General features: G+C 48.8%; 1 protein-coding gene across 1 annotated transcript in view; it reads left to right on the plus strand.

Annotated features, from left to right (window-relative positions):
- Positions 1 to 6192: 6192 nt before the first annotated feature.
- The window catches only part of ASXL2 (ASXL transcriptional regulator 2), a 62585-nt gene continuing 55709 nt past the window's right edge, over positions 6193 to 13068 (plus strand). The window contains exon 1 of the mRNA XM_053383851.1: positions 6193 to 6439. Within this exon, the coding sequence (XP_053239826.1) occupies positions 6383 to 6439 (57 nt within the window). The 5' untranslated portion in view covers positions 6193 to 6382. The remainder of the gene's footprint in view (positions 6440 to 13068) is intronic.

Raw genomic sequence — 13068 nt, forward strand, 5'->3', positions numbered from 1 at the left:
CAGCGCCACCCGCGTCACACATTGTAGCTGAACAGGGATGCAAAATCAAGTCTTCCTCCTCCATGTCCACCACCCCGAGCTGGATGGATCGGTGGGTCTTACTCAGCACAAGGCAGCTTCCTGCGGCTCAGGACTCCACCTGCGCATCAGCAATGCAGCACAGTCGCCCCATCTAGCTGTGGCAGGGCTGGTCTCCTCAGCAGGGATGACTCACCACCTGCCCCTACTTCTGTAGGGAGATCCAAGTTGGCTGCAACCCCCAAGAGGTTTCTGCTGGGTTTGATTTGCGACTTGGCAGCTGTCATCTTAGAAATGACACACCACTTGTGCCATTACTCAGCCAATGCTCCGCTTCTTATTTTTCAAAGAGGGAGGGAGGTGTTAGGTCAGGCCCATCAGATTTGGAAGGCCAAACCTTTTATCTCCACTGCATGGAGGAGTTTCTTCACATTCAAAACAAGTTCCGTGTCTTGAGTTCATGGCTGCTGTGCAGAGGGATCTTGGAATTACACGGCCAGCTATTCATCTCCTTTTGCTAGAGTTGTGAGGGCACCTAGTGGCCTTTCTCCTGAATTGCTTCTAGCATTCAAAATGGATGCACAGCTGAATTGCACACTGGGCTCCAAACAAGACTTTGACAGGCTACAGACATACTGGGCTGCTGCTTGACCACTGTTCCAAAAGCCTACGGTCAAGGTCCCACAATTCCTTCCACCACAGTGATGTCACCCAAATCCTCTGGGTTGATGTGTTTCCTAGATTTCCTGTGATAATGGGAGAAGGGGATGGGGTGTTCCACATGTTAGAATATTTCTGTTCCACCTTAAAAAGGGAACAGGCTGTTGTGTGTCACATGCCTGTTTACTTCCTGCTCACTGGGAGTTTCCGTTTTGTATATAGCTTTTGCTAGGGCTGTTTTCCTGGACACGGATGCAAGCAGTCATGTTTTTCCTTTCTTCTGATCAACGTTGAACAAAGCTGTAAATATGCTCTCCTGGCCGAATCTTCTGTTGTGGGAACAAAGCAAAAAGGGTGTGCACAAGTCTTGGAATGTGTCTGAGGCTCGTATCGCTAATTGAATGATGCTGTTCTACGGGAGACAAGGAGATCGTGCGGAGACGATGTGGAGGCTGCCTGATGCCTCTGTCTCCCTGGCTGTATCCCAACAACAGGTTATGGGCCCAGATTCACGGCACTACGGTCAAGGTCCCACAATTCCTTCCACCACGGTCATGTCACCCAAATCTTCTGGGTTGATGTGTTTCCTAGATTTCCTGTGATAATGGGAGAAGGGGATGGGGTGTTCCAAATGCTCCAGGGAACCCCAAAGTGGGCAGGTAAGACATCAGACCCCTGGGAAAACCTCCGTGGAGGCTTTGGGTGGATGGCAGTGAAGTGCCAATTCATGGGCTGTGGAGGGACATGAACCCCTCTCTTCAAGCCTCATGCCCACCCACTGTGTTTTGTCCCGTCCCCACCCCACACCCCGCAACCGAAATAGAAGTTCCACTTACTAGAACATACTCTTGATTTTAAATGTCTTTCCATACTGCAGATGTGGCACTTCTCAGATTAAAAAGTATCATTTTTGAAAACATCTTTAGCAGACAGACAGCGTTGTTGTCCCATGGACTGCAAGAAGATCAAACGCATCCATTCTGAAGGAAATCAGCCCTGAGTGCTCACTGGAAGGACAGATTCTGAAGCTGAGGCTCCAAGACTTTGGCCACCTCATGAGAAGAGAAGACTCCCTGGAAAAGACCCTGATGTTGGGAAAGATGGAGGGCACAAGGAGAAGGGGATGGCAGAGGACGAGATGGTGGGACAGTGTTCTCGAAGCTACCAGCATGAGTCTGACCAAACTGCGGGAGGTAGTGGAGGACAGAGGTGCCTGGCGTGCTCTGGTCCAGGGGGTCACAAAGAGTCGGACATGACTAAACGACTAAACAACAACAACAACCCTTATGTTCTCTTTGAGTCCTCTTTGGTCAGGGTAACTGCACAGGGTAACCAGTGCAGCCTGTGAAATAACTGCAAGCTGGGTCAGCACGAAACGAAACGGGATTTCTCTTTATCAAACCTAGAGAAATCCCCAGCGGCCACTTGTCACTTAGCTCACATGGTGTGTGTGTGTTTTGCTTGCCTTGGCAGGATTGCACTTTCATGCTCCAGTTACTACCAGGCAGGCAGTTTGCTAAAGGTCATGCAGACAAGGGCTGCAAGGAGAGCGCAGCCTCCTGCCACAAATGGCAGAAGAGAGCCAGTGGGAACAGCTCCATACTGATTTGCATGCAAGAAATATTGGAATGATTTAATTATCCAGATCAACACCTGTATCACAAGGCATGCTACCTTTTAGCAGGTGCATAATATCGGCAAGCTTTTTCTGCACACACTCGTGTGGGTAGTCTCAGAGGTGATAGCTGAGGCCACGCTCTGTGGCTAGATGGATCATGTGAGGTTTATCCTAATTTCCACTAGCAATTTCAACGCCACGGAATCGTGGCATTCCCATATACAGTCATACCTTGGGTTATAGACGCTTCAGGTTGCGTTTTTTCAGGTTACGGATGTACCGAAACCCGGAAGTACTAGAACGGGTTACTTCCAGGTTTCAGAGGTCGCGCATGCGCAGAAGCGCCAAATCGCGACCCGTACGTGCGGGTTGCGAACATGCCTCCCGCATGGATCGCGTTTCCAACCCGAGCGTCCACTGTAGTCAGCCTAAGCTAACTGGAAGAATCCAGATGTGAAAACAGAGAGCAGTCCTTTTTGTGGGAGAAGTGGAATTTAATCACGTGGCCAATTAATAGGAATGGGTGGAGAACATTTTTTTAACCCCTTTCAATTTTGCAGGCTAGATATCGCTGTTCCACTGATATTGAATGGCAACACCTTCAAAAGGTAGCACCTTTTAGTGTCTATTCATGGGCTGTAAGCTTTCAGTTCCTCAGCAACTACTACATTGCTGGAGGAAGTCATTGGATCTATGCAAAAAAGCTAAACTAATAGTAGTTGTTTATAATGTTTCTTGGAATGTTGTAAATTGGATATGCAGGATCTGAGAGATGACTGGAACAGTTAATGTGTTCCACTTAGCTCAAACAATGGAAAGTTGCTTTAGCATCTATATGTAGTGTTTCTTTAGATTTAACATTGAGAGCAATTTAACAAAAGCCGATGTTCCAGGTACCGTATATGGGACTCCACAGAGCTTTATAGAGAGGAACTGGCTAATTCAGACCGATGTTGTTGATAATTATTATTAAATAATGCTGAAAACCTCTCATTGAGGCAGATGGTGCAGCCAGGTCCTGGGGAGTCTTTTTTGTGGTTAGAAGCGGCTGTTCACATCTATGTTGTTTTGGATAAATCTTTGATATTTACAGACTCTCACACACTCTTAAATTACAGTCCTATGAGGTGGGGACTAACAAATGGACAGCTGAATTGGATCCTGTGCGCCCTTGTGGTTGCAAAGAGACATACTACAAGGCTGGAAGGATACAGTGCTGGTTTTGACCTATAAAGTCTTTTAATGGCTCAGGACCACAACACCTCAAGTCCCGCCTCTCCCCATATAAACCGTCCCAATCTCTGCATTCATCCTCGGAGGCCCTTCTTTGAGTGCCTCCTTCATTTGAGGTCCTGAGGGCGGCAACAGGAGAAAGGGCCTTTTCTGCAGTGGCTCCCCGTTTGTGGAATGCCCTCCCCAGGGAGGCTTGCCTGGCACCTTCATTATGCACCTTTAGGCACCTGGTGAAAATGTTCTTTTTTCGGAAGCCGAACATGCTCCGTTTTGAATGTCACACTTCTGTTTTGAGTGTTATGCTGAGGTCTGTCTGATTTTGCTTTTTATTTTGCGTTTTTCTTTTTGTGGAGGAGCCAGTGTGGTGTAGTGGTTAAGAGCGGTGGACTCGTAATCTGGCGAACCGGGTTCGCTTCCCCGCTCCTCCACATGCAGCTGCTGGGTGACCTTGCGCTAGTCACACTTCTCTGAAGTCTCTCAGCCTCACTCACCTGACAGAGTGTTTGTTGTGGGGGAGGAAGGGGAAAGAGAATGTTAGCTGCTTTGAGACTCCTTGTTGTTGTTGTTTAGTTGTGTCCAACTCTTCGTGACCCAATGGACCAGAGCAGGCCAGACACTCCTGTCTTCCAAGACTCCGTGGGGTAGTGATAAAGCGAGATATCAAATCCAAACTCTTCTTCTTGTTGTTTTCGTGACTGTGTGGAACCCAGTTCAGCTACTGATTGTGTGACTGCAGAACATTGTTTATTGCTTTCATTTTATGGATCAACAGTCTCATTAGGCAGTAAAATTCATGTTGAATTGCTATTTTAGGGGTTGTTTTTAAAGTCTGGAACGGATTAATCCATTTTGCATTACTTTCTCTGGGAAAGCGTGCCTTGCTTTTGGAACAGAAGAAGGGTGGTATATAAATTTAATAAATAAATAATAAACACCCACCACCCAATACTCACTGCCCTTCCTTCCTTCCTTCCTATGTTTGAACGCCTGGCTCCTCTCCCTCCCTCCCTGCCGGCGAGGGAGGAGGGAGGCTCCAACTGTGTTGCTTGGCTGCGTTGCCCACCCCCCTCCAGCTTCCTCTCACCAGCCTCGGCCCCTGGGAGCACCTCCCCGTCGGGACTGGCGGGAGCCTCGGGCCCTTTTGCCGCCATCCTCCTCGCAGCCGCTGAACTGAGCGTCTCTGCTTGGGGCCTCCCCTCTGCCCGTCACCACTGCTCCCACTAGGCCGTACTGCGGCGGTGCCGCCAAAGGACCCGGATGAGATGGGCAGCCTGGCACAGCCTATGAGTTGCTGAGGAGCCTTGAGAGGAGAGAAAGGGCAACCATGGAGAAAGCAGTTCAGAGAGAGGAGGAGGAGGCGCGGGCAGGTGTTCCAAAGGCTAACCATATTGGGGGAAAGTGGAGGAAGGACCGCAAGCGCTTCTCCTATAGATTTGTAGTGGTAGACCATAGCTGCCAACTTACAGATTTGAAAATAAGGGACCAGCAGCCTCAAAAATAAGGGATCAGCAGCCAAAATAAGGGATTTTTTGGGCACAGGTATGTTCGACTTCTGAGCCCCTCCGAGCCAAAGGCAGAAAGCCCAGCCAGCAGCCAAACGAAGCCTCAAGCGGTGGTTCCCACAGCGCAGCAACCCGGCAAAGGGGATGCAGCAAGGAAAACCACCGTCACCTCTCCGCTGGGAAGCGCTGAGCAAAGGCGAGTCCCCAGGCAAGGTGGCCGATTTGATGGGCACAAGGCAGGCAAGCTCCACCCCCCAGTCGTTCTTAGACTCCTTATTGGGTGAGCAACGCAGCCAAGCAACACAGTTGGAGCCTCCCTCCTCCCTGGCCGGCAGGGAGGGAGGGAGAGGAGCTGCTTCCTTTGAAACCCGGGAAATTTAAGGGACATCATCAATAAGGGACAGCAGCGGGACACGGCGCTGGGATAAGGGACTGTCCCGCCAAATAAGGGACAGTTGACCGCTATGGTGGTAGACTAGCATAGATGGTCTGATCTGCGGTTTTACTTTGGGAGCCATTTCCCCCCTCCCCCCGCCCGATGGAACTGAGAGGGGCAGATGGAGCAAGAGAGAAAAGATACAGAACTGCAGCAGCAGCATCTTCGTAGCCTGGACTTCGTTTTGCGCGAAAAGTGGTGGCTGCTGGCACTTATTTCATTGCAGTGTTTCATCGGCTGGTGCCTTGAGCAGCAACCTCTGGAAACCAAGGGCTAAAAACAGGCGCTGCTCTCCCAAATTGTCTGGTCCCTTTTAACTGGTTGGCTCAAATCCCTTATTTTGGCTGCTGGTCCCTTATTTTCAAATCTGTCAGCTGACAGCTCCGCTCCTGGGCCTTCCGCCTTCTTTTTCTTCCTCCCGCCTCTCTGCACTGCGCAGGCGCTCTGCGGATTCACCAGAGGCGGACCCAGGTGGCAACAGCCCGCGGCGACACCGCCCCTGGCAGCGGCACACCACGCATGCGCCTTAGGAAGCCCGGGCTTCGAAGATGGCGGCGGCGGCCCGCGCGTGCGCGCAACTTCCTCGGCTCCTCTTCCTCCCCCTCCCTTTCAAAGGGCGGAGCCTCCTGTCCAGAGTCGCCTTTTCGCTCCGCCCCGGCCGGGCGGTGGGCGGGGCCTGGTCGGGCGGGGCGGAGGCGCCGTCACGTGACTGCCGAAGGATTCCCAACATGGCGGCCGGGGGAGCCGCTGGCGTCGCGGGCCTGAGGGTGTGAGCGGCGGGCGCGCAGGCCGAGGCCTCCTGGCTCTGCCCTTCCTGGCCCTCCTCCTCCTCGCCGCCCTCCTCGCCGCCCGGACAGAGAGAGCCCGCCCTCGCCCGCCTCGGACGCGCCCGCGCCCCTCGCTCGTCCCGCCGCCATGAGGGAGAAGGGCCGCAAGAAGAAGGGCCGCACCTGGGCAGAGGCCGCCCGGACGGTACGCGGGGCGGGGCCCGGGGAGGAGGAAGAGGCGGCGGAGGGGCGGGCGGGCAAGGCGGCAGGAGGGGCAGCCCCTCTCCCGAGCTCCCCGCCGGACGTGTGAAGGGCTCGCCCGACACGTGTCTGCCTGCCTGCCTGCCCGCCCGGCCCTCCTGCTCCAGGCCTCGCGCCGAGAGGAAGGGGAACCCGCCGGGCATCCAGCCCATCCCGCTGCAACGCCGGGATCCCCGCCTGGGCGCTTCGAAACGGAGCTGCCCGCTTCCCTGCCCTTGCAAGGGGTGGTGTTATGCTTAGTGAGGGCTGTGGATCTGATGGTTCCAGAACATCAGGAAATGGCTTTTCTTTCTCGTGCCCCCCCCCAAAGTATTTGGATTGTCAGCCCTTGCAGGTTGAGTTGAGGAGCAGGGAGCAGTGAAGCTGCCTTCTGATGTAGCTGCTGTGGCATATCTGTCAGCCCTGTCAGTTGTGGCAGTCCCTTAACTTCACAGGGCTTCGCACTGTCTTTCATGGCACTGAGGTGATTCTGTATCTGAGCTAATTTGAGCTTTTCAGAGGCGCAGTGGCAAATTGCAAAAGTTTGCATCTGACGGTGGGTCTTTGTGGAAAGGGCTCCTGGTGATCGCAGCACGTGTGTAAGGAAAGCTGACAATTGAGATGACTGTGCATTCTGGAACCCTTTACTCATCACCCAGTGAAGTGGACCAGCAAAAGAAAGCAGCTCCCTAAAACTTAAAAATATATGTCAAAATTACTCACTACTACTACTGTCTGTTTTTACACCTCTCATCTTTGCAGACTATCCCAATTTTTGCTCCGAGTCTTGCACCTTTTGGGGCATCTGTTCCCATGAATCAGGTGAATATGAGGTTGTCGTTAACTGTGGGTGACATGTAATTCTGTGTTCCCACTCTTGGTGATGGGGTGCCATGAGATGCAATGTGGCCCCCATTTCAAAACAGCAGTCCCTTGTGAGATGCTCTTGAAGGCCAAGCCCACGTGTGTAGGCCTCTTTCTCACCCTTGTCTCAGTGATAAAACACATACTTTGCATGGTCACAGACTTAAATCCTTGGCATCGTCTAGCATTGCTGGGAAATGCTCCTGCCTGGAACCACAGAGAATTGCTGTCAGTCAGTACTGAGTTAGATGGACCGATATTCTGACTAAATAGAAAAAAAGATTTCTATGTTCCTTTCCAAGCTGTCAGAACTGTAGTTTGCCTCCATCCTCACTACTTTCCTCTTCCTAGAACTTCAGTCTTAATGGTGGAACAGCCTGTTCAACCAAAAGCCATTTGCTACTCCGGAAAGCTCTGCTTATGGTAAACATCCAAGATGACTACAGTCTCTTAAGCTTCTAAGAGCCCCCATCCTGTCTGGATTTGAAGACTCCAAAGCTCACTGAGGAGTGAGCTCTCAGACTAACTTGCATTAATCCCTGCTGTGTTTGGAACAGTATTTAGCCAGATGCAAGCAAAGACTTAATAACAGCTTTCGGGTACCAGTTAACAAGATAGTTCTCCAGCAGGCACCAAAATATCTCACACTGTTTCTGGGCAGGACTGCTCTTAATGTCATCAGTTTTTAAAATTCAGGGTAACCAAAAAGAAAGAACTAATTAACTAAAAATGTTAAGTGGGCAGACTTTGTCTGTCAGTGAAATGCCCATCTTTTCCAGCACCTTCATCTGAGTAAACAAAAACACAAGCATCCATAGTTCTGTTTTAGAAAAATCAGGTCCAGGCAACATGCAGGATGTTTCTGTCTCCTGGGCGGGCCAGGGTGCGTTGCAGTGCAAATTAGTTCCTGGAATTGACAAACCTCTGTTCCCAGAAGGTTCATTATGGATGTTTTAATAGTTCTGGAGGTCTGCTTGTGCACCTGAGTCATTCTGGAATTCAGTGTCGTTAGTAGTAGAAAACGGAAAGGGAAAATGGTTCACTAAGTTGTTGATATGTACTGTTGTCAATTGAATCATCTGCAGAAAATCACAGCCCACATAATAAAACTGTTCCCGTGACTTATATATAAAAGTAAGGGAGAATGTGATAGAGGTGTGTAAAACGATGCATGATGTGGATTGAGAGTAGTTCTTATCTCTCAAAAGTGCTAAAACCCTGGTCATGCAATGAAGCTGAATGATGAGTGATTCAGGATGGACAAAAGGAAGCACTGCTTGACTCATGTAATTAAACAGTGAGAGTCACTAATACAAGGTGTGTTGGTAGTGACCACAATCTTAGTGGCTTAAAACGGTTCTTGGACAAATTCATGGCTATTAGTCAAGATGGCTCTATCCTACCTCCAGAATCAGAGGCATCTCAGTCACAGAGAATCACAGCAGGAGAGGGCTTCCCATCTGGTTGGCCACTGGCAGCAGAGTCAGAATAGAATGCTGGACTAAATAGACCATCGGTTTCATCTGGTAGGCCTGTTACTTGGGTCTCATGAGGGCAAATCCTTTTATTTTTATTTACATATAGTGAAAAGGAGGGCATACATTTTTAAAATATGTCTCAAAGCGGTTTACATTTTTTAAAAGCATAATAATTTTATTATTTCTATACCCCACCCATCTGGCTGGGCTGTCCACATATAAAAACATACAATATACAATGTTTAAAATAGATAAAAACTTAAAAGAGTATAACATTGGTACTGCACATGGAAACCATGGAGGGAGGAAGAGGGAAGTTTAGACAGATAGGTGAAGGTATCTAAAATTTGTATGTATTAAAATTTTGGAAATTTAAGATAAAATAGAACTGCATCTATGGTGCAAAGGCTTCTTGAAATAAAACCATTTTAATCTGAAATCTGAGACTCAGCAGGGATGTTGCCTGCCTGATTTCTAATGGAACTTGTTTCTGAGTAAACCTGCAGGAGCTTCTGTCTGAAGAAGCACACGAAAGCTTACTGGACAATTTTTTAATTGATTTCGACTGCGTCAGACCAACATGGCCACCTACCTGAATGCAGAAGCTTCTGTCATGGGAATAGACATCAGAGAACCACCCCTTGAAAGGTTCCAGTGTGAAAGCAACAACTCCCAGCCTCACCTTCCTTGTGCTGTCGTTAGGGACAAGTGGTAGGAAGGGATGCACAAAGAGTTACTGTGATGTAATGGACTGTCCTTAAGCTGTTGATGCTGTGCTTAGAGTTTTAAAAAAATGTTTTGATGTGCATGCGGATTATTTTTAAAGGTGACAAGAGCAGGCAGATGCTGAGGGTTGGTATCCAGCGAAGTCCTTCCATTCACACAAAGACTTGCGCAGGAGACGTTCCCTGCCCCGTGCACTCCCTCCAAATGTGTTCTGCCCCCCACAACACTCTGAAACAGATAGGGAGAAAAGGTTACGTTGGACTAGCAGAAGTCCTTGCGCAAATGGGACGACTTTGTTGGATACAGCACTGAATGTCACAATACTGAGCCCAATTCAAGGTGTGAGTGGGGGAATAAAGGTAAAGGTACCCCTGCCCGTACGGGCCAGTCGTGTCCGACTCTAGGGTTGTGCACCCATCTCACGTAAGAGGCTGGGGGCCAGCGCTGTCCGGAGACACTTCCGGGTCACGTGGCCAGCGTGACGAAGCTGCTCTGGCGAGCCAGCACCAGCGCAGCACACGGAAACGCCGTTTACCTTCCTGCTATAAAGCGGTACCTATTTATCTACTTGCACTTAGGGGTGCTTTCGAACTGCTAGGTGGGCAGGAGCTGGGACTGAAGGACGGGAGCTCACCCCGCCGCGGGGATTCGAACCGCCGACCATGCGATCAGCAAGTCCTAGGCACTGGGGTTTTACCCACAGCGCCACCCGCGTCCACAGTGGGGGAATACAAAGCCCTAAACCGCTTAGGGACCAAGTACTTAAAAGAATGCCTCCACAATCCCTCTTTCCCTTTAGGGTTGAGGCAGACGGGGAGGTCCGGCTCATGTTCCCATGGACAGGTATGGCCTATGGACTGGTGACTTGAGACAGGGACTTCTTTGTGGTGGCACCTTGATTGTGGAACTTCCTCCCTCCCTCCCTGGGAAATGCAGCTGTTTCCCATGTTGTCAATTTTTGGATGTCGGCCACATTTGCTTGCCTGAGCTTTCGGGAGATATATTTGCTTTGAGTCTAGTACTGGTAGCATTGTGCTTTTTTCAGCTTTAATTATGGTTTGTTTTCATTACTCTGTGCTCCTGTGCTCCTTCAGGAGGAAAGGGTTGTATATAAATATCAAACGAAACTGGCTTTTGTGTATGGTTGCTGCTGCTGCTGCTGCTTTATGTGGTGATGTGTTGCCAGGCTGCCTCCTCGGCCGCTTGACAAGTTTTGCCATAGTTTTGTAGGTTGCGCTATTCACTGTGTTGGTTAAACAGCACTGCAGAACACCTCTCCAGTGTTAGCTTGGCTTTTTAGATTGATATGCATTGTCAGCGGAGGCAGTCCTTTTAAAAAGTTTGCTGTGGGTGGAGAAAGTGGCATTTAAGCTTTTGTTTCCTAACAGCTGTTGAACCCAGTCGCCTGTTCTGTCTCCTTCGCTGGAAATGATTTTTGGCTAGAAGACCACCATCTCAAATGTTGCATCTGATGACTTCTAGGTTTCCTCTTTTGTTGAACTCTGACTTCTTCATCATCATCATTTATGTGTGTGTATTTTCAGATTTAAAAAGAGCAGATCTTTTTCTCTAGTCTTTCTGTGGCATATACTGACAATGTGCTTGGGTTCTGGGATGTTGCAGTAGATTGGTGCGATGACTTCCTTGAACTGAAACCTTGAAGTGCTTCTGTGCAGACAGAGCTTTAAGCTCACATCCATCTTACATTGACAGTATCATGACACTTGAGTGTGTGGTTCCCTTTGGGAGAATCTGCTATGTGTTGCATTTTTTCACGTGGGATATTGTGATGTGTTGCATAGCATGCCAGGCTAGGACTGAGGCTCTCTCCCTCCTCTGCCAAAACCTCAGAGAATACCATGCCAGATCATGTAGAACCACCTTCTTGAGGCAAACATGATGGCTTCATTGACAGTCCTCATTCCTGGACACTTTAGACAGGTTTAGTGGGGTTGCTGCTTTTTCTTCCTTTTTTAAAAACAAAACAAAAATGTGTTCAGTATTTATTATTATGTTTGCATACTGCCCTTCCTCCAAAAAGAGCCCAGGCTGGTGCACAACACAACAACATATCAGTCTGTTTACAGCAAAAGATAAAACATCTAAAAACCAGCAAAGCAAAAATAAACAATACAGCACAATACTGGAACTGCCAGGTTCAGATTGGCTCCATCTCCCCAAAGGCTGAGTGAACCAACATGTTTTGTCTTCACATCTCAGAGGGAGCAAAATGAGGGGTAGCCTTCCCTTCCCAGGAATTCAACCCGTTCTAGGTGTGTGTGCCTCGTGCCTCTGAACATTTGCAGAGTTTCTTTTGCCAGCGGAAAAGGTATAGGGACTATTCTTTGCCTCTGCCCCAGCCAGCCATCCTGGTATGCAGTGTCCCCAAGGACCATGGGGGTTTGAGTAGGATGGTAGGCCAGAGAATATGGGGGGAAATGCTAACTAGCAGCCCCATAAGCTCTGCCACTGAAGCTTCATGCTTGGTGTGTCCAATAGGGAAAGTTAGGCCATGTGGGTTAATTAGGAGGGGAAAGGGGTGGGAACTCTCTGGGGCATCATGGGAAATGGCAGGAATCACCTGGCTTTCCCAAATGACAAACCCTGTTGTACCTCAGTCCCTTCTCCGAATGGAAGGAACTCTTCCGTTTGCAGGAGGGCAACTCTGGATCCAACCCTTTGTGTTGGTTGTAGTGATTTTATGCTAAATCTCCATTACATATCTTTAGGCGCCAGGCATTTGGCTGATTAACGTTCTATGGCCTTTTCAATGTATCTGAGGGAGGGGAGGGGGTTATTGTTTTGTTTTTCTTTTATTATGTCTTTGGTGTTTTCATAATTGTATTTTTATGTTGTGAACTGCCCAGTGATCTTCAGATGAAAGGCAGTATACAAATTTAATAAACAACAAATAAAGAAAGAAATAACAACAAATCTAATATGATGAAGTACGGTGAGAAATTTCCTGCATTGAGTGTGGGGTTGGATTAGATGCCCTTCAAAGCCCCTCCCCGACCTCTATTATTTATGAAATAATAATATTTATTATTATTATTATTATTATTATTATTATTAATATCCCGCCCATCTGGCTGAGTTTCCCCAGCCACTCTGGGCGGCTCCCAATCGAGTGTTAAAAACAATACAGCATTAAATATTAAAAACTTCCCTAAATAAATAAGACTCTCTTCCTGATTGAGGATAGAAAAGGAGAACTTGGTGGCCAAAAATGGAAATACATTTAAAACTCATCTGACCTGAGCAAGTGTGCTTAAGCAAGTTTGCTTCCTCCCTCCTTCCCTCTTCTTCTTCTACCCCCTTTTCCTTTCTGGCTGTTTACAAGGCGAAACAGGTACTATTAACTTTGGAGCTGGTTTTTCACATGTCTGTTGACAGTACCAGCGTTCAGATCCTTAAATCCTCCTGCAGGCATGGATTGTCACGAGGTGGCTCTTAATTTGATGTTGCTTTGCTGCCTCTCCTGAGCAACTCACTGGCTGCTGCTGCTGCTGCTGTCTCCTCCCTT

The sequence above is a fragment of the Podarcis raffonei genome, chromosome 3, assembly GCF_027172205.1.
Source record: "Podarcis raffonei isolate rPodRaf1 chromosome 3, rPodRaf1.pri, whole genome shotgun sequence".
In the NCBI taxonomy this organism is placed as follows: Eukaryota; Metazoa; Chordata; class Lepidosauria; order Squamata; family Lacertidae; genus Podarcis; species Podarcis raffonei.